This window comes from Anneissia japonica, unplaced genomic scaffold (genome assembly GCF_011630105.1).
Source record: "Anneissia japonica isolate Jap-2015-1 unplaced genomic scaffold, ASM1163010v1 scaffold573_len2283161_cov171, whole genome shotgun sequence".
Classification (NCBI taxonomy): Eukaryota; Metazoa; Echinodermata; class Crinoidea; order Comatulida; family Comatulidae; genus Anneissia; species Anneissia japonica.
This window is the reverse complement of record NW_022719802.1, coordinates 1,011,780-1,038,553: the sequence shown is the minus strand read 5'-3', so window position 1 is coordinate 1,038,553 and position 26,774 is coordinate 1,011,780. Positions and strand designations below refer to the sequence as shown.

At 34.4% G+C, this 26,774-nt stretch overlaps 2 protein-coding genes across 2 annotated transcripts in view; both read right to left on the bottom strand.

Annotated features, from left to right (window-relative positions):
• LOC117110994 (aqualysin-1-like) overlaps window positions 1-4,728 on the bottom strand; it is a 12,868-nt gene extending 8,140 nt beyond the window's left edge. The window contains exons 1-4 of the mRNA XM_033253850.1: window positions 4,488-4,728; window positions 3,724-3,864; window positions 2,110-2,349; window positions 1,124-1,289 (exon numbers count right to left, since the gene is read on the bottom strand). Of these exons, the coding sequence (XP_033109741.1) occupies window positions 1,124-1,289; window positions 2,110-2,349; window positions 3,724-3,864; window positions 4,488-4,601 (661 nt within the window). The 5' untranslated portion in view covers window positions 4,602-4,728. The remainder of the gene's footprint in view (window positions 1-1,123; window positions 1,290-2,109; window positions 2,350-3,723; window positions 3,865-4,487) is intronic.
• Window positions 4,729-6,016: 1,288 nt separating this feature from the next.
• On the bottom strand, window positions 6,017-26,689 carry LOC117111020 (WD repeat-containing protein 91-like). The gene is made up of 17 exons (XM_033253881.1): window positions 26,429-26,689; window positions 24,178-24,332; window positions 23,483-23,592; window positions 22,742-22,864; window positions 22,492-22,574; window positions 19,711-19,799; window positions 18,651-18,912; window positions 17,876-18,086; window positions 17,266-17,310; window positions 16,599-16,737; window positions 15,534-15,630; window positions 14,842-14,936; window positions 14,279-14,423; window positions 13,635-13,743; window positions 13,219-13,331; window positions 12,226-12,423; window positions 6,017-9,117 (listed from the first exon to the last, which is right to left on the bottom strand). The coding sequence occupies exons 1-17, from the start codon at window positions 26,549-26,551 to the stop codon at window positions 8,965-8,967; spliced, it is 2,250 nt and encodes a 749-aa protein (XP_033109772.1). The 5' UTR covers window positions 26,552-26,689; the 3' UTR covers window positions 6,017-8,964.
• Window positions 26,690-26,774: the final 85 nt, after the last annotated feature.

The window sequence follows — 26,774 nt, the reverse complement described above, 5'->3', positions numbered from 1 at the left end:
ATATATATATATATATATATATATATATATATATATATATATTTGAATATTATTTCCTATGATTTACCCGCTGCTAACTATAAACTAGGTACGTACAGTAGCTAAAAATAAAGCACCCTCCGCTATGTGTGAGCTCCTAAATGGTATAAAGGGAGAGAAACAATTGGTTTTGGATCCGTACTGATATTGTACGGGTCTCTGTGGTCTAATGGCCTTTCTCTGTGGTCTTCCGCCGATATAGCGAAAGAAATCGAGTTCGATTCCTACCAGAGACATCTTTTTCATACAACTAGTAAGCAATTTTTGTTGATGAACTATGAACAATTCACAAGATCATGTTCCTCTATATTTGAGCACTGTATTATTATCTATTTGATTTATACATTATTTGTATAAATCAAATAATGTATAAATCAAATAGATTTATACATTATTTGTATTCCCAGTGCTAGGAAGCATAAAAACATATGTGTGTATGTACGTATGTGTGTTCGTATATGTGTGTGTATGCGCGTATGTAGGTGGGTGTGTATGTATGTGTGTATGTTGGTGTGGGTGTATGTATGTATGTATGTATGTATGTATGTATGTATATATATATATATGTATATATATTATATTATATATTATATACGGTATATATATTTAATATATAATATGTGTATTATTTTGATGTATATAGTCATATCATCATTTTTTAACTGCATCACTATATTTTTATATATTACTTATTTTAAAGGAACATTTTCAGTTGGGTCTGCTAAAAAAACATGATATGGTACATTATGTTTGAATGTTGTAATTAAAAGTTTTTTTTAGAATGGATTAGGCCTACTATACGCTCTTCGTCCTACTAATAGTATCGGTATTCAGCAATGTATACACAAAACATTTTCGATGTAGGTCTTTTAACGGCACTAAATGTAATTTTTGATTTCTCTATTTAGATAGAAATTATAAAATGGTCTCTAAGAGGAGTCGTTAACTGGAGGAAACAGCTACTGAAAAAAGATACCGGCATGTATTCAACCGGGACCACAGAAAATTGTCTTTATTGGGAGGGGTCTATAATTGGAGTGTGACCTGTAATTACTTTTTTTAAAAATAAAAGATAAAGACTGACCTTGAATGACATTAGATGTCCATCCGACTCCATTGCAATCTAATACACGTACACTGTGGACGTTCACGCCTTTTGCTACGCCATACTCCTTGCCAGCAGCTATTCCTGCGCAGTGTGTACCATGCCCATTGCAGTCTATACCCTGATTATAACAATTGAAAAATATCTAAAAATATTACAAGGCGATCCGAACTGATATGCAATCATGTAAAAATAAAGGTCTCCCTCTAATTAAAGACCCCCTTTCAATTAAAGGCCAACTCCAATTAAAAACTCATTTCTGTGGTTAAAAATTCACGAATGTTTTTTATCTTTATTATTCTAACATTATAGACCAAACCTGCTAAAGACCTAGGAAACCCCGGCACCAATGATCTTTGATTAGACGGAGACCTTTAGTTTTAATAAAGATATCTTAGATGCCATGTCATGAAGTTACTTCTTACATAGAAATATTTTAGTTTTTAACTAACACACCATAACCTCTATTTAAAGAGATGCATACATGTATATCTTAATATGAGGTTTAGGAAGTGGAGTTGTTTTGGCCGTGAGAAACATCCTACCACACTGACAGGGATTGAACCCAGGACCCTGGGATTGGAAGGCAAGCATTTTAACCACCAAATGATTCAACTCCACTCCCAATAGAAATATATTTGTAAAAATCTGAGATACCTCTGTTAATAGAGATATTAAGAACTACTACGATATCTTTAAATAAAACTAAGACAAGAGATTCCATTATTTACTTATTTCTGATATTTTTAATTACATTACTTATCTTGTAAGCATTTTCTACAGTTATATATACATATAACATATATACATAATGCTGTCTCTTATACACATCTAGATGTGTATAAGAGACAGCTAGTATACTATAAATGTAATTGCGATTATTCAAAATTCATGTATTTATTCAAAAGGTTTATTTAAACTGAATTGCTACAAGTTTACAATTAAAATTCAAATAGTAAAAGCACTAATATATACAATAATATATTTAAATATAGCAAGAATATCATAAGAAGACATTGAATTATTACTGTATATTTAAAAAGTATGTATAAAATATTGAGAACAAGTTGTATACCTGAAACGTCATATGTATTATCCAATGGTAGATAGCGTTGGTCAATGCGATCTAATCCCCAAGACGCAACATCCGATGTCTTTATGTAACTGTCTGACTCGACAAAAGCCACTAGATGCAATTCTCTCACCTAGAGAAATGTTTTATTTAAATAATATGTTACTAAGCAAATGACGCGACATGAGGATAATAAATTAATCAATTATGCCTAATTGGCTATAGAAGAATAATATAAGGGGGTTTCCCCCCCCCCTTTTTTTCCCCCCCTTTTTTTTTTTTTTAGAAATTGGAATTGAATTCTTTTATTTTCATTTTCAGGAATGGATGTTATTTTTCTTACGAGTTTGGTCTCTATTTTTCCTATTTATATCATGAAGAGCAACCATACCGATCACATTGGATAGCGGTCACGTACGGGGCGCCGTTTGGGACATTCGTTCAATACGGCGCCCCGTAGCCGCGGCTGTGAATACATGTTATGCGGATGATATCATTTTACCTGTACGTCCTTCTGTTATTGGTCTGTAGGCCTAAGCTTTTATCGATGAGTGTGAATTGTTTGCAGAAGAACATGATGTTAATTATAATGCCAAAAAGTGTTACTATGCAACAACAACAACAACAAAAATATATAAAAAAACTGTCGATTCTTCGAAGGTTTAATTGTTATAATTATTTTTGTGTTCTAGACGCCCAAAAATAACATTTGAGACGTTTTGATGGGTTATCATTTTTAAAAAAAATTTTTTTAATTTTTTATTATTTTTTTGTTGTTAACCTTCCTAGTTTTGGTGACTTAATGCCTAAATTTGTTAATAGATTTATGTTACGTATTAAAGTGCCCAAAAATCTGATTGTGAAGACTGTTTATAACAAGTTGATTTTAAATTCTAAAATGTAGGCGGCCTATGTCAACTGGTTTGATATTGTTGCATAGGAATGCATCACGCGCACGATCATTATAATTATATGCACCGCCACACAGACATGTGAGGCAGAGACAGGACAAAGTTGAGTTTTATTACATTCTATAGAGTCGTTTATTGTCTCACGGCCACAACAACAAATATGACACAGTATTTTTATAATTTTTTGAAAATAATTATATTTTATGATATGCATTTAATTGCGAAATATAGTTTATATATAAAACGCATTAGCTATACTTGCATTTGTTGAGTTTAAACATCAATTTTAGTTTTGTAATATTTTTAATGTTTTTTTTTTACATTTATTTTATTTGTTTTATCCAGGATTACTATTGTGAAATTTGTATAACTTTAATTTGTATTTTTGTTTTGTATTAATCTGTAATTGTGATTTAGAATTACAAAGGGTATTGTATTTTTTATTTGTATTTGTATCACATTTCCATCTGAGGTAAGGTAGGCCAATACGTGGAAAAATATTCACTGAAAAACAATGCGAGAATCAATGGCTTCGTAAAATTTAGAGTAACCTGTAGTACCAGTATCTTTTGCTGGCAAATGCCATCTGTACTCACCATCCGTAGAGAACTGAGGTTCAAATCAACAAGGAAGCCTTTCAGAACCCGGTTGTATTTTAATGAGATGTAGCAGTCATACTTCAATGTTGCCATCATTGTCTTAATATTATTTGCAAATATGTCAACATCAACATCATCCTGTTTTATACAAATTGAAAACCACATGAAGAACGAGGCATATAGACAAACACACGCCACACACACATATACAAAAATATATATATAGAAATATATATATATATATATATATATATATATATATATATATATATATGATAAATAATATAGTAGACGCAGACACAATAAACTGCTACGATACTTTGATATGTAGGAGACATAGAAATATTTATTAGCGAAATTTTCGGCAACTCCTGTTACCTTCGTCAGCGCTTGAGTATCTAAGTACTGTATATTCGATGCACTGGTCATCTTTGCAGACGGCCAAATACATCTCTTATCAAAAGAGGGTGTTCTTACTGCTCCAACCAAATAGGCGGTACTGTCGTGACCCTGGTTTAAGATATCACGTATTTTAAACATAACAGTTATGCAAGCTAACACTGGTACTACTACTAAAAAAATAATATTTCACGTATGTGAACATTTTTTTAATTTATTTTCATGATAATTGTTACCTAAATGGAGGAAGGGGGAACGCCTAGGGGATTTGTTTTTGGAAAGACGTATACGTACGCTAAATGCTATAATAGTTTTCTATTACTTAAATTATTAAAAATGAACATAAAAGTAACAATACCTACCTGTAGCTTAACAATATAGCGATTTTGTACCCCACGGGAGCTGGAATAGAGTGGAGCAAGCCGTGAATTCGCAAGTTGTAGACCTATACACAGCAACATTATTGCTAATTTCATCTTGTCTGGGTGGTACTCTTTAGTGACTTTTGATGTATACCAGGCCTAAGAAACTATCACAAAGTCGGAGCCTTCTCGTTGAATAGGTCTGCTTCCTTCAGTATTGCGTGTGCTCAGCCAAATCTAATGCATCCAGACAATGTGAAATTCTTCAACCAGCAACTTTTACTGACGATTTTGCATGACAAAATTTAACTGGTATGACAAATGTAGAGAGCAAACTCTGTTAGAATTCTTTTTAAACATATGTTTTTGAGTTAAAATAATAATGCCTTGAATACATATTGAATATAAACAGTATGTTTGTTGATGCATAGACTTCAGTGGAATCTAGAAGTTAAATCACTATTGTCTGTTAATAAGATTATATTAATAATAATAATAATTACTGTTGCCCCTGCTTTTATTATTATTATTATTATTATTATTATTATTATTATTATTATTATTATACTCATTGAGTTGAATAATAAATAAGCCTTGAATAAAATGTAATATAAACCATATGTTTGATGTATACATTTCTGTGGATTTCTAGATTGTATTGAATCACCATAGTTTAGAAATCAGTTTGATAACCGGGTTATTAATAATTACAACAGCAATGACGACCACGATTACAACAATAACCACTATCATCATTTATATTATTATTATAAGCCTTACTACTACTGCTACTATCTATAGGCCTGTATTATCAATGCTTATCAATTATGTGGATTAGACCTTAGTTATAGGATACACACATTATGTGAAAACTAAAAGAAAGTTCAAAAAGTTTTACGTCACGCAATTGTTTCCCCTGATATACAGTACTTTCTTTCCCCTGCCTGTTCACTTCCCCTCTCCCACTTGATTGGCTTCTGCAACCACTGACCCCGGAACCAAGGTAGCAAATCAATACAGGGTAAGAGCAAACTTACTAAGGTATATCATGATACGGTTGATATGTATGCAACGAAATATTAAAGATTCCTATTGTTTTTACGTGCTGGGTGCGTAGTTGTCATGTCCATACGGTTTATATTAAAATAGACCTATACAGTATTTACATATCATTTTGTATAGGCCTACTCATTTAATTTCCCTTTTACCGCCAATTAACACATGGATAATATTGGACCAATTTGGAAATATTTATAACATAAAGGCAATACACATTACTGTTAACACGGCTACTGGTGACGTTATTTACAATGTGAAGTCAGCTTTAAGCAAAATATCAACCAAAGTCAGAATTACACAAATGGTAGAGTAGGATATAACATATATATTTGTAATCTTTTGCTGGTTTGAAAAACACATGAAAATATAATGCGTGTCATCGAACGTTTAGAGATGGTGATATGGTACAGTTAACCTTTCAGTATTATATTTATAGAGTAGGCCTAATAAATACGAGGTGAACATCATCATTCAGTATCTTATCTTTTATTTTTCCTTAACTTTTATTTCTGTTTATAAGACTTATTTTTTTTATGATGAAGCCCAAAAAATAGTATACTCCACAATACAAACCAAAACCAGTAACTACACGAATTGCATGTTTATATGGATCATCTAATTCACACACATTAAAAGAGTAGTTGTCAACAAAATAGTTACAGCCATGGTTACAGCATGCACGCAAAGAACGTACTCGGCGGATACCCTACACGATATTTACGATTTTTGTTACTTTTTCCACAAGTGACGTCACGGCAAAATCGTATATAATGGCCTATAACTTCATTAAATAAAATTGCCAAAAAAAAAAACGATTTTGATGTTGATTCTATTATCAATGGCATATCAAAAATCCCCTTTAGAACAAACAATAATTTTGCTAATTCCCTTTTATATTAAAAACGGGAAAGCTCCTCTGTATGGATGGGTAATTTCCTTTAATTTGGGTATGGGTAATTTTCTTTCATTTGGGTATGGGTAAATTCCTTTCATTTGGGTGGTTTCAATTCATTTGGGTTTTCGTTAGGGTAATTCCCCTTCATTTGCGATCATTTGTGTGATTTCATTTCACTTGCGTAGTTCTTCAGACTGCTCCGTATTCATGCTTGCCTATTGTTTTTATCTTTAATGGCGAAGCCTTTCCAATGACCAGCAACTTGAAACCTTTTATAAACTACTGTATAACATCACATAGTGTACAGCAAAATAGTTGATCACCAACTACCTGTATTTTATTCTTGCACATGACCATCTGTCACAGCAAATTTTTGAATGATAAATTCTTTGAAAGCAGAATAAATGCTTCAATACACTTTTCTTTCGACACTTGACATAGTTACATTTTGCATAATCTGACATAAAATATATGTATATACAAAAAAGTATATTAAATTCCATTTTAAATAATACATTACCGGCAGCAAAATAAACAGACATAAATACATAAAATTATGCTAAGTTATATAAAAATATTCTAAATTTTGATAGAATTTTAAAAATAAACAAAATATTCAATTTAGAAAACTGAAACATGTTTTAATAACAATACAACAATTTTGATTATGTATGAATGGTGCTTACAGCATCATTGCATACCATACATTATTTGAAATAATAAAGTTTAGCATATTATATACTATTCTTTAACACTGCAATATATATATTTTTTTCATTAAGAATCTAAACAGTTGATTAACAAGCTTGTTAGTTATGGTTTGGCATTGAGATATAACCTATAAGGCGAGACTTTTATTATACCTTTTTTCGCGAACTTTTCTTTATTTTTAAGTTAGTCAGAGGAGGGATGAAAAAAAAAATTAAATAAAATGTTGTTTCCTCATTTTAGCAAAATGATTTTGCCAAAACCATTTAGGTGGAAGAGAAAATAAAAATTTAATTTTAACAAGAGTAGTAATGAGATGGATAAATGCTTTAACTTTATATAATTAAGTATGAAATATATATCTTATTTTTCAAGACTTCAGAGGAGCGAAAGACATAATAAAAAAAAGTATAAATTTATGTTTTTAATGAAGCTTCCATTTTTTCGTGGCAGAGTATGCGCTAACTGACAGTCGGAGGGTTCGTTAAACAAGGTATAAAAAAAAGTCTCGCCTAAACTGTAAATGGCTTTATGATCCACTACTTAAAACTCAATCCACAATTATCTATGTTTTGTCCACTAGACATGAGTTTAGCTGTTTTTGTAGGGGTTCAAACTCATAGTTGACAGATTTTAAATGCGTGACTATACCAGTTGGGTGGGGTAAGGGGGCGGGGCCTCCAGGGCTCCCAAGTGGAACCTCAGTAGGGGCCCGGGTTGCAGCCCGCGCAAGACCGCATGCGACTACTAGATTATACTAAGTGCGTGGTTGGCTTTGGTTGGTAACTATGCAGGTTTTGGATGAAGTCTCTTCCGGGAGATCTAGTTGAATGAGCTTTCTTGTTTCTTATTTTGCAGCGCATGGTGATATAAATGGCATCGACATAATTAATGATAAAGTAGTAAAAATATTAAAGTATTAATACAAATTTGTGGTGGACAGGTTATTTTCCAGCAGGTTCTTGCTTGCTTGCGGAAGTTCAGGAGGCCGTCCTGGTTTCCGGGAGGCTTCCACGACTTACTGTTTGCTCAGAAGCATGGTGACCTTGTAAATTTACACAAATCATAGGCTATCTCGGATCAGCAGTGGCTCCAAAAATTTTCCGACGAGAGGTCTGATATGGCAACGGAGGGGTCCAAACCAAGGGGGCGACTAGAGCCTTGGCTGATGTAAAAAATGCCTGTTAGGGTGCACGGGAATAATTTGTATGGCTTTGTATGGTCCAAATTGTGCTTATTTTAGAACATATTATTAGGGATTGGCAACAAGAATAACGTTAATTGGATAGGCAAATTATTATTTTTTTAACTTTTGATCCAACCTAACTGTTGCGTCGGACGACAGGGTGGTCCAGGCCTATCTGACGGGGCAAATTCCCCCCTGCCGCCACCACTGTCCTGGATTTTCCAACATGATTTAGGATATGATACTATTGTCACCATACACTTTGCATCATAGCATGGAGGTATTATTTACAGTAACTTGTACTCTAGCCCTCTGGAACATAAACCAGAAACCAGAAGTGATGAATCACATACACACATAAAGTGGTTACTGTCAGCTAGGCTGACTAGGCTATAATATATGTAGCATGCATACAAATTGCGTTGCCATTGCTCATACAATCTATGCCAATACCTTTCTGCCAATACCTGCCAATTATTCCTAAATCCATGATAAATTCATATGACATCCAACTGAAAAGTTAATTAAAACCTTCTAGTTTGAAAAAAGACGTGCAAAAATGTTAGCTATTCCCGTAACTATCTCATTTTTGTAACCATGATAATTGTTAATTGGAATGAATTTGACCGCTAGTGCGATAACAGCATGGTGACCCTTAGACGCCCATCCATTGACCCAGTCAAGCACATTCCTGTGTTCATAGTACTTCCCCAGTCTACACTGACCACTGGTGTTTTATGACCCAGGATTGTTAATGTTGATTCAAATTTGTCCTCTTCAATCTACAAGAGAAAATGAAAAAAAAAAAAAAGAAAATCAAAATTTTATTTATCAACTAATGGTCAGATTTAAGGTGAGCTTACCAAAATGAACCATTATTTGACATCTGATGATGGAAAAGTTATGAAACCGAAAGCTCCTGAAAAACAACTCAACAGTGATATAGTAAAAATGATGTTTGGGAACTCACAAAAGCTCTGTCCCTATCGGAATTACAGTACTGTAGTTTATTAATCTGTAAGCTACATTCACCAACGGAGGGAATTTACAAATCTTAGGGAGTTTTCGATTTGTTCAACGACACGATGCTAGAACGGAATCACTCATGCGTGATCGTCCTACCGGGCATCCTACGTTCTCTCCATACGTAGATTTGGCTAAATTGTGTCCTAGAATCCACGCGACAAGGAGAACTTAACGTTTTCGCATGCGCAGGTGACTTTTAGTGACGTCATTACGTTCTACGTCCTACCGCCGTCGTGTAATTGAAAAATCCCTATTGTATCCCTATTGTAGTGGAGCAGTATGGTGGTCAAAAATATGGTGAACAAGCAGTTCATTTACTATATATAAAATTAAACCATGATATGTTGAGCTCTGTCCAAATTATCAAAGGGTTCTTGACAAAAAAACTTTTGTATACCCATATATAGTCATAATGTGCCTATATATGGTCCTGATGTGATGTCAATTTGACCATATTTAGCATGTCACATGTTTTTGTCAAATAAGATTTTATAGTCTGGAGGGCTTTAGATTCATAACAAATGGCTGATCAAATTTTGAAAAACTGTAGCAACATTTTATAGAGGTCGATAGAGGTCAAATGGAGGTTAAATTGTAATTTGAAGGGTATCATGACCACTAATTTAAATACGAGATGTCCAATAGTAGTTTATTAAATTTTGTAATATATATTTATTATGTTTTAAAATGAATTTCAGATTGTGATTTGTAGTCAAAACATTCATTTTTCAATATCTTGTATGCAAATTTTAAATTTTGACATATACAGTATATTACTCCTCGTAATGACGATAACACTTTTAAGAATAATTGTGACTTTACCACAATACATTATTTTATATTACTATATGGAAGTCAACTGCTGTACTCTATTTAACCTAATGAAGATGGTCCTTATCACAGCATTAGCTAAATTAAAAAGACACAGCACCCCTCCCTACACCCCAACTTTACAATAATCACATGCTCTGCACATAAATAATGTAGTGTTCACTTTGCATAAGGAAGGGGTAATCGTTTTCTTTACAATTTTTTTTTTTGCAAACCTCACAATAGAATATAATGAAATAATGAAAATATAGATACAGATGTTTCAGGAACTGTCAGTTCAATAATTAGACACTAAACTGTTTATCTATAGTGAAAAAAACATTTTTATGCATTATCTAGCTTGTGCATACAACGTTGTTAAGATTGCTGATATGTATAACACCATCTAGTTGATTTTTATTTTTTGCAAACTCCACCAGCAAAAAAAAATTTTAATACCATTCCGAGGCCAAACAACGTACTTTATCTTTGCCCTGCAAGTTTTCAGTTACGTTGTTTTACCATGGAAATTCACTATATTTTAAGTTTTATGCCTAAAGATGAATCGGCCGTTCCTTGGCAAAATTACACAACTTGAAATTTTCCCTTTTCGAGAAAAATAGAGTTAAAGTTTGCATGTTTGCAAATTGGCAATACATTTTGCCGGACTATATCTATAAACATTATGATTATATGTGAAAATTTAATTACAAATGTTGGTTTACTGCAAAGTTATTATTGATATTCACAGACACACTGTTTTACTTTGGAAACATGTCTGGCGCCGTCATGCATTTAAATATTTAGCTTGTGCATACGTCAATGTTAATATTATTGATACGAAAACACTATCGACCAGTTGATTTTGCCTTGCCAAACTCAATCGCTCAAAACAATTTTTAAATACTATTCCGAGGCAAAACAACTTATCTTCATCGTAGATACGTTGTTTTGCCATGTAATCTTACAGTTACGTTGTTTTACCGAGGAAAATCACTAGATTTTAAGCTTTGTGCTAAAGATAGGTGGTGCCATCTCCAAAAAATGTCAGTTATGCTGTTTGCTACAGGACGGCTGAAATGTTCCTATTAACAAGTCATTATTGAGACCTGAAATTTTCACAGGTAATTCAGGAATGTTTAATATACTCCCACAATGATTATCTAAAAATCAAAGAAAAAAATATGTTGCGTTGTTTTGCCTCATGATGGCCATGTGGAACATCACTTAAATAGTTACGTGGTGTACTCCAAATTCATACTAGCAGCAACACTTAAAACATGTGGACCCAATGACCATGGAAAAGAACTGCGCTTTATAACCTCAAGAAAAAGGCACATTATATAATTGCTTATACCAGTACTAGCAAAGATACTAGAAATACAAGATAGAGTTCTCGCATTGTGAAAATGAGGCGGAAGTCGTGCCCAACGTAGGCGGCACCCTTCTTTTTAACCATGCAAGTTTCCTATACTTCGTGCCCAACGTACAGGGCGCCCTTCTGTTGCTAAGTATATCCAGACGCAAAAAAGTATATCCAGACGCAAAAGGCGCCCTTCCTTTTCCACTAATGGAGGAAAACTTTTTCACTAAGAGTGCGTCCGGCCATGCGATTCTGCGCTGTATTGTTGTTTTATTCTTTACTGAATCATGATTATGCTTTAATTGTTTTGTGTATTATTTGGATAATAGCAACGATTTCTACCGCCACGAAGGAGGTTATGTATTCACCAATGTCACTGTCTGGGTGTCTATTCCAGTTTGTTTTTATATCTAGTATCTTTGTTGAGAATCATGATAATAAAATATGCGACGACTTGGTAACGAAAGTTTGGCACAAGTTTTTTTAGATCCAGCTGTAGGGGGCGTCCCATTTTTCGTATTCCCACCATGCATTTCGGTGGAACACGGTGGAACACTTTTTTTGTGTGGAGAACTCTATCTTGTATTTCCAGTATCTTTGGTACTAGATACTAAAGACAATATTATTATGTCATTTTATGTTAAACGAAAAATAACAATTTAAGATGCCAACGATATTGAACTGAGCATACCTTGTAAATAACAGCTCCATTCGATGCACATGTCATCACATGGCTCCCACTTGGGTCAAAGGCAAATAACTTTCCATTCGGAATTTGTTCTTGTTTATAACCTCCATAGCCAGACACTATGAATGGGCCGGTTGCGCCATTGTGTATTGCTAAATCATTTATTTTCTGACCAACTTGTTGAATGCTCCACTGGCAAAACTGAAAAAAAAAAATACATATCAATTTATAATTGATTAAATGTTTACATGAGTGTGATGTCCTTGACGAGAGCAAAATTTGCGTGGTTGGGTGTTGCTCAAAATTGTTTAAAACTGGTACAGAAAAATATGATAATTTTCAGGTTTCAAAGACTTATTTAATCGATTTTAGAGTCTACTAATAAGTGGAATATACACAATTTTTCTTCTCCCTGATGAATTGTGCTTTCTTTTTTTTTTAGGGGTGGGGGGCGGAGTGGCAGCTCTCCCTGATGGGGGTCTTGTTCCCCCTGATTGTAATGTCCCTTCCTAATGAGGGTGTGCTAAGGAAACTTGGAAGACAATCCTCCAGGTAAAGGCATTAACCATGAAACACAAGGATCTATTTTAGTGGTAAAAATTGGGATACAAAAACATTCAATGCTCACAAAGTTAAAGACAAATTTCATGAATGCTTATTTTTTTTAAAATCACCAAATAAAATATTTTCTTATATAGTAAATGTTTTTGCCAAAAACATCAAGAAGGAGATTATAAATATGTAATATTATTGGTGAATGTAAATAGTGTAGTAGTATAGTGTGTGTAGTGCACTCATTTTTTTTTATTTCAAGGCAGCTGTTGGATCCTAAAAATTAATTTCTGAAATTTAATTTTTTTTGTGGCGGCAGGTGCACTAATTGGCCAAAAAAAAAAAATTATTTTTATATGAAATCATTATTATCAGCGTCGGTGGGCGGCGGGTTTGCTAAATAAGGTATAAAAACAGTGTCGCCTAATAATAGTGTTGTCATACTTTGCCATCTTCACCCATACTGTATACCGAGTTCTCATCTGGGCTAAACTGTGCTGAAAACACTTGTCCATTATGGGCTTTCCAGCTCAAAAGACTTTCATATCGCTGCATATCTAAGAAATAAGAAAGTACACAATATTTTTGTGTAGATCACCATGAAATACTGACCGTCAACTATTGGCTCAGTGTGTGCAACATCACCATAGTCTTGTAATCATATTTTAAATGTCATATAGATCCCTATAATAAATTCAACATACTTTCAAGATGTTTACTTCATTACATTTCATATACCTGTACATCATCATCACCATTAAAGTTTCATGAAAAAATTAATGATCAACTTTAACATGAAACTTTTAATCTCTGCCCTTAGGAAGTACTAGGTACAATAAAACTAAAATCCAGACTCCTACCAAATATTCGAATCTTTCCATCTGAAAACCCGGTTATCAAAAGGTGACCGTTATGGTTATACGAACAACAGTTAATACAGCCTGAATTGGACAGCAGAGGGAGCTCTTTCTATAGGAAAAAAACAGTGGTCAGTTTCAACACTTCACATGTGACATATACATTGAAATGACAACTAAAATCATGGAGATATTCAATAAAGTACACTTCAAATTTAAATCTAAATTCACATAAAATGAAACATTATGGATCCCTCAAATAAACCTCCCCACCCCCCGCCCCCACAACCAAAATGCCTGTATAATAATGAAAGCAAAGCAAAATCTTTCTTAACGCATTCTATTAATAGTCTACTTCAGTAGAATTACATTTTTTTTAACCTGGTTGGGATCAATAAGTCTTTATGATCATGCAATAACACGTTTTGACAGTAATTATGCGTTGTAGTTTCACATTTACAGTGAAATTAAGGGGCGTTCATCTGAGTATATACTTATCCATTTTACACCAAAAAAATTAAATGCCTCCCAAATAAATGCCTCCCTGAAATAAACACCCCATTCAAAAACCCTTCTCAACAATAAATGCCTTAGGGAATTTATTTGAATAAATATGGTATTTGCAGGTAAACAAATTAAATGTTTACCTGTAACTTCATAAGCTTCATATCCCAAACCATCAGCTTGCTTTCTGGATAAATGTACAACTCAGAAGACGAAAAGTCTGTCTGCTTCTGTGTAGCTGAACAAACAAATGCAGTGTCATTGGGGCTACAAGTTAATGACTGGATCCTGGAGTAAAAAAAGCACAGAGAAACAGAAATGAGTGTTGAGCACCTTAATGATAAAGCCTGTACCCTTGTGCATATTTACAATTCTTATTTAAGTGTATGTGCACACTTTTTCTACAATTATTGCCGACCTTAGAAGGCAAAATTCTATATGTACATATAGACGAAATCAAGACTGTAGGTATACATGTTTCTTTGGCTAAATCATTTATTTTTTATAAGACAATACCTAGGTAGGATAGAGAATGTTTTCAAGAACAGGGGATGGAGAGAGGAACACAGAATATATGCCTACTGAGAATGTAAATATCCTTTCTCCGTCCCCCGTAATTGGCTGTGGAAGTTTAATAGCCTGAATATATCCACACATGCACGCTGAGTGGAATGTTTGAATCTTCTCTAATCTTGAGTCTACAAACCTAGGATATAATGGATCAGTCTCAGCTTCACACAATGTACGCTTTGATGTTGTGTCAAACAATTTAACAGCACCACTACAACTTCCCAGTAATAACTAAATATAAATCAAAATATCACATGTAAAAAGTCCGCAAATGTATTAACACTGCCTGCCAAACACGGAGATCTCTGTGGTTCTCTCTAGGTTTTAATGGACCTCAGATTGTTAATAACAACACAATTGAAATATTTAACAGTTCATGTTTTACATAAAATGCTGCAAATTCAATATATTTATTTTTCTTTCATTCAAATCAACGTAATATTATTGACTATTTTATTAATTAGTTCATTATCAAACTATGATAATGGTCCAAAAGGCTGTAGTAAACCTAATATTCAGCCCATTTCACTAAAAACATGAACCTGGATTGTTAAAACAATTTATCATTTATTTATTTTTTTTATTTATTAAGCTCCATCACTGCACACACAACGAGCAAAAGTAACAAAATATTGAATACAGAAAAAGCAGCGAAAAGGAAAGAATGAACAGGTCTCAAGCACCTCTATCTACATCCCCCTTGAACAAATAAAACATATATATTTGGTCCCATATATTATTGCAATAAAAGCTGTGTTTTGGGAAGTCTATCTACTCACTCTGTCCCCTTCCCAGCTTGAGGACACTGCATAATACTGTTGTACTTACAAGTCTGTCTGTTTTGGAAGCCCATTCCAATGACAATAATGGACTTTTGGACATGATTGTTGCAACTGTAGATGGGCATGGAGAAAACCGCCAAACTCTGTAAATTTAAACGTTCAAAATATTTGTCACATCAGTAAAAAACAAAAACAGCAGAGGCAGAACAGCTACAATAACAATAATAATAATATTAATGATTGATTGAGTTTAGTAGGTTTATAAAAAAAAAAATATATATACTAGTAATAATCATAATGACCCATTATTAATAATTCAATTTTTACATGAATTTTTATAATATTTATTATTTTTATTTTTTTAGTTAGGTAGCCTTCTAAAGCTAGATTTACACTAGACACGATAACGACACAACGACGACATATCATCGCATAGTTAGTATTCTTTAACACTGCGCGCATCTGTATCGTGTCATTGTTGTGTTGTAATATCGTGTCTAGTGTAAATGTAGCTAAACAGACTGTTCTATTATTATTATTTCATGATGTATCTTTATATGGTCATGATGTGACATCATCATGACTATATTTAGGAATGTTACATGTTTTTGTCAAATAAAATGTGAGGTCTCACCACGAAATTAGACGTATCGTTGGTGAAATCATATTGAGATATTCACCAAAATAGGTCAAAGGCAACATTTTTACAAAATTTTGATTTTAATGTTTTTGAATAACTTAATACTTATATTTTATGATTGTGTACTTTTTAAGTGAATTTTCTTACCAGAACAGTGTTCTCTTTGCATATTCTGTAATTCTAGTCCTATTATTTGTACAGGTTAGTTTATCTTTGAGGCCGATTTTCTCAAAACCTAGTTCTCATACACCTAAACTTTAAATGCTAACATCTCTGGATCTACTTATCCTAGGGAAGCCATTCAAAGACCCAATTAAAGCTTATAGTGTGATCTACCAAAATGTAATATTAACTCATTTTTTGATTTTTCTAACGATGAGACTCATTTTGTAGTGAGACCTCACAAATTTGATAGTCTGGACAGACCTTTAAGCAAAGTACTTAATAAGTTATAAAATTCTTCTGGCTTACTTGACAACTCCATCAATGTCTGCACTTGCCACCATGGAAACGGATGAAGAGAACTTGCAAACGGTGACAGCTGAGTGGTGTTCAATATACTCATCCTGACTAAGCACAAGAAATGGTTGTTCACTGCTGTATGCGGGACCTGGGGAAATATGCAATCACAACAAAAATCACCACCAATCATTCAGGTCACTACATTTCTTTACTATATTTTATAGATCGATTCATTTACAGTGACTATTTTCCTTCTCCAGATGCCACGGCTGGGAGATTCTAGTGGGGTCGGGGTATTCTAGTGGGGCCGGGGTAGTGCCAGAATTTCCCCGATAGGGGATCCTAGTGTCCCTGATGAGAGCACAGTGGGCGTGGTTCAAAAGTGGTACATGGGTCAAACTCACAACCCTATGATTAAAAGTGCAATGCTTTTTAACTGCACTAACAAATTTCAATGGGTTCCTAAAAGTTTAGCTTATTATTTTAATGTAATTCTTTTTTGTAATGTAGTCTTATTATTTAATGTGGTTTCATTTTTTTTAAATACAGTATATTTTCTTTATTTTTCTACATTTCTATTTCTATTGTACACAGTTCAGTCAAGAGATATCATCTGTTTTTAAAATATATTTTATGATAGAAAAAGTAAGAAAATTTTGTTAAAAATAATACATACTTCCAATGGCAGAAGATGATTGGACTTTACCTTCGATGTCAGTTCCTGTCGAAAAAGAGAGAAAAAAAATAAGTTGCACACCTGTTAGGTACACATAGCCTTATATGAAGCAGAAACATGTGTAGACCAAACCCAGTACCTTTTCAGGAAATTTACTCATAATGTCAATAAGGTCCACAAACATTGTCTTGAATATAAGCACAGCAGTGATTAATCACACTAAAAGTAAAGCTTTTTTTTCAGACTTAACAGCTGGTAGTTCCGGTAAGAAACACCTAGACGATAACATGCAAATGCTGCATGTACATTTGTTGTGTTATGTTGCCGGCAGTAGAAAATATTGCATGGTAGGGGCGCCATCATATATCAACCCAAGGGAAAAAAAACTCCGATATTTTCCCGCTAATTTATTAAACACACCATTTTGATGATGTGACTTTCAGAATAAGTATGGTTGTACATGTATATACTTGTTTTGTAACACAGGACAAAAGGGTCTGGCAGTCAAAGTGTTAATAAAACAGTTTTAATCACTTTGAAAACAGTATGTTTATAAGTGAACTTTTGCTGAGATGTAAATAAATAATAAGTATTTTAATTTAAAAAAAACCTGATGATTCAGCTCCTGTTGTTTTAGATTCATTTGATGGTGTATCTATCATGCTTTCCTGATGTTTAGGAATTTCTTGAGACTTAGCAACTTCTTGATATCTAGAGCCCTCTTGTAATTTTGTACTATCTTTCAAGTTATCTTGAGTGTCCTTACTTGGAGACAGTTCAGGAACTTTAGAAAACAATTGTTGCCTCTCTTTCTGGTAAACCTACAAAAAATACAGAAACAAAGTAAATAACTTTGAACTGGCAATACAGCATTGTTTGCCAGTTTCAAGTTGTCCGCAAAGATGTTTGACTCAATGTGTGTGAATGAGCTCTGTAACTTCTACTCATGTCAACATAAGCTGATTAGAAACATTCATAAAACTGTAAACTTGATGTGAGTTTATGTCAGGAAAATACCATAGGAGTGATGTTTTGCCCCTACCTGATGTGTTATCATACTGAATACCTAGTACGTTTGCAAGCATTTTGGAACGTACTGACTATTCGGTACGATAACACTTCAAATAGGCCTTTGATATTTTTCTGACTCAAACACACATCGAAATAGCATTTGCTGTACCCGCTGCTACTTGGGGATGACATTCAACACTAATCACTAAGCACAAGTTTGGTAGCCTAGTGGTTATGGTGCCAAGCTGGTTATTTGGAGGTTGTGGGTTCAATTCCACTTGAATCACCATCGGATAGCATCTTCAGTAACTGCTGCTACTTGGGGATCTGATTCAACTCAGATAATTTTGTTGATGATAGCATAGTAATTGTACCTGGGTTGATTGTTGTCTAGCTGTGGACTTTGGTACATCTCTACCTCCCTGAGAACTGCCCTCATCTCGCTTGGTCTTTGCTTGGCCTACATCTTCATCCTTCTTACCGGAGCTCTGTTTCACACTTGTTGACTTCGCCAAAGGTATTGGTAATGATTTGGCAATGTTTACTGATGTGGTTGAGGGTGGATTTCGAATTGGCAGTGGTGAGGCAGTCTTCTTGTAAAGCCTACTGCTTAATTTCGATACATTGCTGTTCTCACTGTAAGAACAAAAAGTGGATTTTATTGAATTTCTTTAATAGTGTGAATCACAATAAGCATAACCCACAAAGGCCTGTAAATGGGATCCTTCAGGTGGTGAATTGGGTGGTACACCCTCAGATAATCTTCCACACTTTTTCAGATTCATGGGTTGGCTATGGTGTTAAGTGTCCCCTCAATAGTGGTGTCCCCTTAATAAGGGTGTCCTAAAGGAGGGGTTCTAATGTACAGTACCAAGTTCTTTCACATGCACATAGGCAAAATACATGAAGAACCAAATGATTAAACATATCTTTAGAAAGATGATGATGCTACTATAACTTGCACTCAGCTTTCCAGCAAAGACCGGAAGAAAAACGAACAGTCATAGAATTGATCCAGGGTCCAAAGGTCTAAAAGGATCTCAACATTTCAGCACACACTTCCAATTTAGCTATGCTGCTCTCTGCGTGTGAAACATATAATAAGGATTCGATGGGAAGGGGGTGCCGACAAGCCGACGCTTTTCTCCAGTCGGCCAAATGGTTGAGAAAAACCGAAGTGAAGTCTTTAAGTGAATTAGCTTGTGTAATCATATTCTCTATATTGCCAAAACATCACAAACACACACTCACAAAAGACATCCAACTGAGTGAGTTGGGAGGACACACAACAGCAAATCTGATTGCTGTAAAGAAAAGTGAGTGTTTCCGACTCGCCCAGTTTCACATTATTTAAAATATACTAAACAGTAAATGATCTAAAATCACTTGTATGCAATGCCTCATTGACAGTTACTGAATGAAAGACTTGTTTACCTTTTCGAAGTGGAGGAATCATCCACAATTTCCTCGGTTGGAACGGAACCAGTTGGGACTAAGATTCTTTCCCTTTCTTTCTGTGCAAGCTGCAAGTAAATTTAGAATATATTTCTATAAAATGATGAAATATTTATAATTCTTTATCACAACACTTCTCTCCTTTATTTTGTTTTCTCCGCTGACTACCTACTGGCTGGGGGTGGGGGTTGATTGGGGAGGGCAGGTCATGCAGGTGGGGTCGATGATTATGTGCGGGACGCTAACTCACTAAATAAGGTAAGTTAAGGTGGTTTTGTAACTACTTCAGCTTGATTTTTGGAGCAGGTTTAGTGTCCCCTGCACACACCTAGATATGCCACTGTCAACACATATATATCATTTACGTTTTCCTGTGTTTTTAAACTTTAAAATCCACAATTATTTCAACTATACTCTACTATAACTAAGCTGTTTAAAATCTTATGGTGAGCGATCATTTAGGGTCGTTGTGCCAAAGCTACAGTATAGAACACACTACTGTACCTGGACACTGTTCCAGCGAGCCCTTATATAAAGCTTCTGAAGCGCTGAACAACAGAAGGGTGACACAGGTTCCTTCTGCTGTCGCCTCTTTGTCTCTTTGGTTGTTTCCCTTTGTTTGTTTTAGAGTATTTCTCAGTTCAGTTTTTTTATACTTTCAAGACTTCGCTTTTCAATTCTGTCCAGAAATATGCGCTATACCCAGCCATTACCGTTACCATCTTCTTCTTCACCTACGCCATGCTGCTTGGCTGCATCTCACATGGTTACTATCCCTCTGAATAGTGGTTATTGCCTTCTCTGTTGCTATCCAGGATGTCAAACCATCTATTAATTTGCCTCAACTACTTTTTTCTTCAATTTTCGTTGTTACCAAATTTTCCGACTCACTTCTCATGACGTGTCCCAAAACCTTGATGTTTCTTCATGTTGTCTAATAGTTTTTTTTTTCTTGGCCACTTTCAATTTTCCTTTTTTTTTAAATCTGATTGGTCTGTTTTTATTTACAGTACTTTCTGTTATACTTCTGTAAACATTGTAAATATATATGGATGGGTGAGATTTTCTCATCACTATTCTTGACAATAATCCAACAGATCAAAATCTCAAAATGTCTTTTTGGAGTTTACTGTCTTTTTGTTTTGTTTAATAGTTTCTTCTTTGTTTTTGCTTTTTCCAAAACTTTGTTACATATTTTACTCAAATACAATATCTGTATCTGTACAGTCTCATGCAAACCAGTGGCTTAACGATGGGGCCGGGGGCCCTGTGTATTTCTGAAACTGGGGGGCCTTTTTGGGTCCCGGTCACCAATTCCATCGTGAGATTTTAGATTTACATTGTTATTCTAAATTTTTTTAATGATGAATAAAAGACGAATAGGCCAGGGAGGGACTTTCACAGTTGGAGAATCTACCACCTCAGACTCACCATGGTTGGTACTGAGGTAAACAAATTTATGAATATGGCACCTTTAGATGGCACTTCACAGACATAAAATTGTGAATATAATTTTCTTTTTTTCTCCAGTTAAAAAATATTTTGACAAATTTAGTGTGCCCCAGGCCAGCAGCTTCCCCCACCCCTAATCTTTATTCCACCACTGGATATAATATGTCCTACAGTCGATTTCAGACACACATTATACTGTTGCCCTTGTGGTGCTGAGATAAGAAATTGTATTATTATGGCACGTCTAGATGGCCGGAAATGGCACTCACAGACTTAAAACTGTGAATATAATTTTCTTTTTAATATCTCCATTTAAATTTTTTTTTCTTTTTGACAAATTTGGTGGGGTCCCGGGCCGAGAGGGGAAAAGGGTTCCCCGTTGGGCCGACAGGGCCTCCTCTCTTTAATCGATATATGATATATGCCCTACAGTCAATTTCAGAGACACATTTATGGCTTTATTTATCAACAAAGTCATTTTTGGTCAGGGTGCTAGATCGAGGAACCTATGGGTAGGGCCCGTTAGGGGCCCCTAGAATTCGGGGCCCTGCAGACCGCCACATGAGAGCGCATAGGCATTACGCCACTGATGCAAACACTTTCTAAGGTTGTCGTAGCAAGTAAAACATGATATCCACAGCATTCTGAATAGGATCCACATTTCTGCAGTGTTCATTTGTTGTTGCATGTCTTTTGTAATCGTACATGGTTCACAACCATATGTCAATATCGATATTATGTAGCACTCAAGTGTTCTTCATCTAGTGCTTATTGACACTTTTATATTCGTCAGTGTGTTTTTCATTTCTATAAAAGTTTTTCTTGCCATTGCTATTCTTACCTTTATATCCGTTTCACTTTTACTATTAGTTAGGAGAGTAACTTAGCTCAGTCAGCCAGGTGGTAGCCACTGTGTGTGTGCTGAACTGTGGAGATTTCTAGGTCTCCAGTTCAAGGGCTGAAATACAAGTTGCAATAGCACACCGTCTTTCGGATGAGACATTTAAGCTGTTGGTCCTGTGTGCATTTATGGCCCATGTGCATGTTAAAGAAAAGAGTAAAGGATTGTCTTCCAGAGTTCTGTCCAATCACCACCAGAAGGACCCCACTGGAAATAAGTCTTCTTCTAGACTTTCGTGGGCTACCCTTTACCCGTTTACACCGAATAAATCCAATCCAATCCATACTTCAAACTATCAACTTGATTCAAAAATTGCTCCGATCTACAGTGTTTGAAAAGGTAGTTTAGCAAAAATTGTCAACAATAAAAATGTGGGCTAGTGTTTTGAGAAATAATAAATTTATTACCTGATTTCTTAGTCTGCTGTTCTCTTCCTGCAGTTTAATCATCCTTTGTTGTTCTAGGTCATAGTTCAATAGAGTAGGAAGAGGTAAACAACATTTAAGGAAATGTAAAATTTATTGATCTCTTATTTCTCTTTTGTAAGCCAAAGTACAATAAATTGAAGAAGCCAGACAAATTCTTTGAGAATAATAATTTTCTATATTTTTATTTTCCAATAAATAATTAAATATGATTATAATCAAGAAAGGATATGCATCGATTGAAATATAACACTCAGAAAGTTTTGTAGTGAGATGGTAAGTGTTTCCTGCCACTGCTTAGTGAAGTATAATTCAAAAGTCGGTTGCTGTTCTGGGTTTCTTAAAAATGGTAGAACTGAAAATAAAAAATAAAAATGAAAACGAGAAAACATAATTTTTTTAGATGAAAACATGTACTTTCAAAACACTGTAAAGAATTAATTGTTTAGTAGCAAACGATGATGACCGATGAGGATGGTGACCGATGAAAAGAATGATGATGGTATTGATGATGTTGATGATGATGATGAAGGATGATGATGATGGTGAAGATGTTGATGGTGAGGTTTGATGATAGTAGCTAGGTTGTTGAAATGATTATAATGATGATGATGGTAGTGATGATGACGATGCTGATGACAATGATAATGATAATGATGATGATGGTAGTGATGACAATGAGGATAATGATGATGACAATGACAATGATGATGATGGTGGTGATGATGATGGTAGTAATAATGATAATGATGATGACAACAACGATGATGATGATAATGGTCACGGTGATGATGGTGGTGATTATGATAATAATGGTGATGACGATGTGATTATTATGATAATAATAATAATGTTGATGGTGAAGATGATAATGAGGAGTAAGATGAAGATTATAGATTTTTATAACAAATAGATTGCAGACAGATTATAATGATGATAATTATTAATTAATTAACATACTTTAAATACTTACTAAACCATTCTTTCCATTCAATTGCATTCTGCAGTTCATTAGAAAGTTTGTCAAAAAATTCTAAGACTCTTTCCTGTTTGCCATTTTGAACTGCATTCACTATGTACAATCTGAGGAATGAATTAGAACAAACTAACATTGCAAACAGTATCATTATATTTGATGATTATTGGTAAACACCACTGGTAAAATTGTGTTCATGTTCTGATAGCACAATTATAGGTGGAGTCATACAGGTAAACTACATACTGTAGAATGAAAAATGGAACACTGGTAGCACTTAACTGACTTTTAAATATTTACAGTATATATTCAAGCTTTCACCATCTGCAGTCTATGCAGACTATACACCATTTTGGCTGGAATTTTGGTGTTGTGTGATAAATGTTTCAAGGAGCAGTGTATGTTCCCAGCTTCAAAACCTACTGATAATTGTATATGCTTATGTGACATCCTTCAGATTGATTATCATATTGTTACGCACCCTTTTCACCCAGTTTTTAAATAATCAAAAATCAGTATCTCATTAACTGTTCCCAAGTTTTCCGTCAAATATTTGTTTTGTGTCTTAGAAAAAATTAATATCAAAACATTTTTTTCCTCCGGAGCCCGACTTTAAGGTCTGGGCCTCTCATAGCTGTTACGCCATTGATCTTGACATACAAAAGTTTATAAACATAATTTATACTCAATACCTCAAAACACTTAGCTGTAGGCGTTTAACATTACTACTGTAGGCAGACTCTAGGCGACTGAATAACCTCCTTTCCAAGTGATCCCAGTAGTTTCGCAAACCCATCAAGTCATAGAGGTTTATGAAGGCTAGTAACTGCTCTACTATGCGATTGCTCTGAGGACAAAAATACTCAAATGTGTTTAAACAATAACAGACAAAAACATCAATAACAAATCAACTCAAAGCAAAGATGCAAAATTGCTGCAGTTACTGTAACTGGCAAAAATAAAATTATTCCCTACCACCACCAATATCGGCCTAGGCAGACCTAATTAAAAAAAAAAAAAAAAATTGAAAAAGCTGTAATTATTTTTAATAAATCATTATTTAATTAAATATTAAGCCTACTGTATATCATTCTACTTTTTTTACCTCATTTATTTTCTTTTATTCCTTAAAACAGTAAAACAACAACAATAATAATAATAATAACAATAATAATAATAATAATAATAATAATAATAATAATAATAATAATAATAATAATAATAATAATAATAATAATAATAATAATAAAAAACAGCACTTTATAATGCACCGTCTACCTAGCAGTGATTCTTTACAATAAAAAAAAGTATTTACTAACTATATTGATTTGTTGGAAAGCAAAGCACTGAGGATAATTTGCAAATTACTAGAGTCAAAAATGATTAAATATTAAACAAGTGAACAAAGACAAGGACAAAGAAAGAGGGAGGCTGAGGAGGGGCAAAAGTTGAACAAAAACTACTATGGTTCTATAATCGGAAAGGTTGTGCCCCTCCTCAACTCCAACTTCTAAAGCATTTAACATTAATAATATAAAAAATAGCTATATAGGATAGGCCTATCCTGGAGCCTAGGCCTATCCTGGAGCCTAGGCCTATATAAAAAAAAAAGAAAATGGTTATTCGCAAGCCGTGCAAACAACTCCAAAACGGTTATTCGCACAGCCTGCCATGCGGCCAACTCCAAAACAATTGTTCGCGCGGTAGCTGGTCGTGCTAATACTGTCTCTTATACACATCTAGATGTGTATAAGAGACAGTGATGATGGTGAAGATGTTGATGGTGAGGTTTGATGATAGTAGCTAGGTTGTTGAAATGATTATAATGATGATGATGGTAGTGATGATGACGATGCTGATGACAATGATAATGATAATGATGATGATGGTAGTGATGACAATGAGGATAATGATGATGACAATGACAATGATGATGATGGTGGTGATGATGATGGTAGTAATAATGATAATGATGATGACAACAACGATGATGATGATAATGGTCTGTCTCTTTAATTTATTTATAAAACATATATATATATATTTATTATATATATATATATATTAATATATATATATATATATATATATTAATATATATGTATTAAATATATTTTTAACATATCTTGAAAATATTATTTTCATTTATATATATATATTTATATAAAAATATAAATTCTATATAATAATTATATACTTAAATAAATATATTATATTTACTTTTTATTTAGGCTACATCTTTACTTTACTAACGCGAATATTGCCGTGCCTTGCGAATAACCGTTTTAAAGTTGTTCGCACGGCATGTCGTGCGAATAAACGTTTTGAAGTTATTCACATGACCGGCCATGCGAATAAAACACGGACTGCCGTGCGAATAACCGTTTTAGACTTATTCGCACGGCAGGCCGTGCACATAACTGTTTTGAAGTTATTCGCACGGCCTGTCATGTGAATAACTGATTTGAGTTGTACGCACGACCGGCCATGCGAATAACCTCAGCCAAAATAAAAATAAAGATAATTATTTTAAAAATTCAAATAAAATCGATCAGACACTGACAATAGCATACACATGACACATTGTTAAAAATTCAAAATATCAATTAATCCCACATTATTGACACTTGATTCCATACATGGCCACCTAATGTACATGCATGAGCCACCACTTTCTGGGATATTTATTGGGTGTAGGCTATATGGAGCCTAGCTAGCCTAGGCCTAGCATAACCACCAGCAGAGGTTACCCTCCCTTGGCCTAGTAGAGTAGTAGTAGTACTCCCCTAGCTAGTTAGTAGGCCCTACCAGGCCTAGAAATGTACTGTAGCCTAGCTAGGTCTAGTAGAGGCCTCCTACCACCTACCGCCTTGCCTGTTGTTTGACTAGGCATAGCCTACCCCAGGCCTACTAGGCCTAGAGCCTGGAATTTTTACCACCTACCCGAAAGCCCTTGTCCTTATCCACCTTCAATTCTGCCTCGAATGTCCTTAATGTGTTCGTTAAACCACGGAAAATTAAATAGTCTTTGACCATTTCATCTGAGCGAATTGCGGCAGACGCCATCGCATACTAACGTTACACTCTTTTTCCCGAATGATAGACGGTCCTCTATCTAGGCCCTAGCCTGTAATTTTCAAAACCCAGCTAGCCAGGCAGGGGAGGGAGAAGAAAACTTTTATTATGAGATGAATGTGTCAGAAACCGTCTGAACATTTAGACACGCGCGGCAACCGGCAGTCTCAGGCTTAGAAACAACGCGTTCAGGAACGCAATAAACTTTATGTTG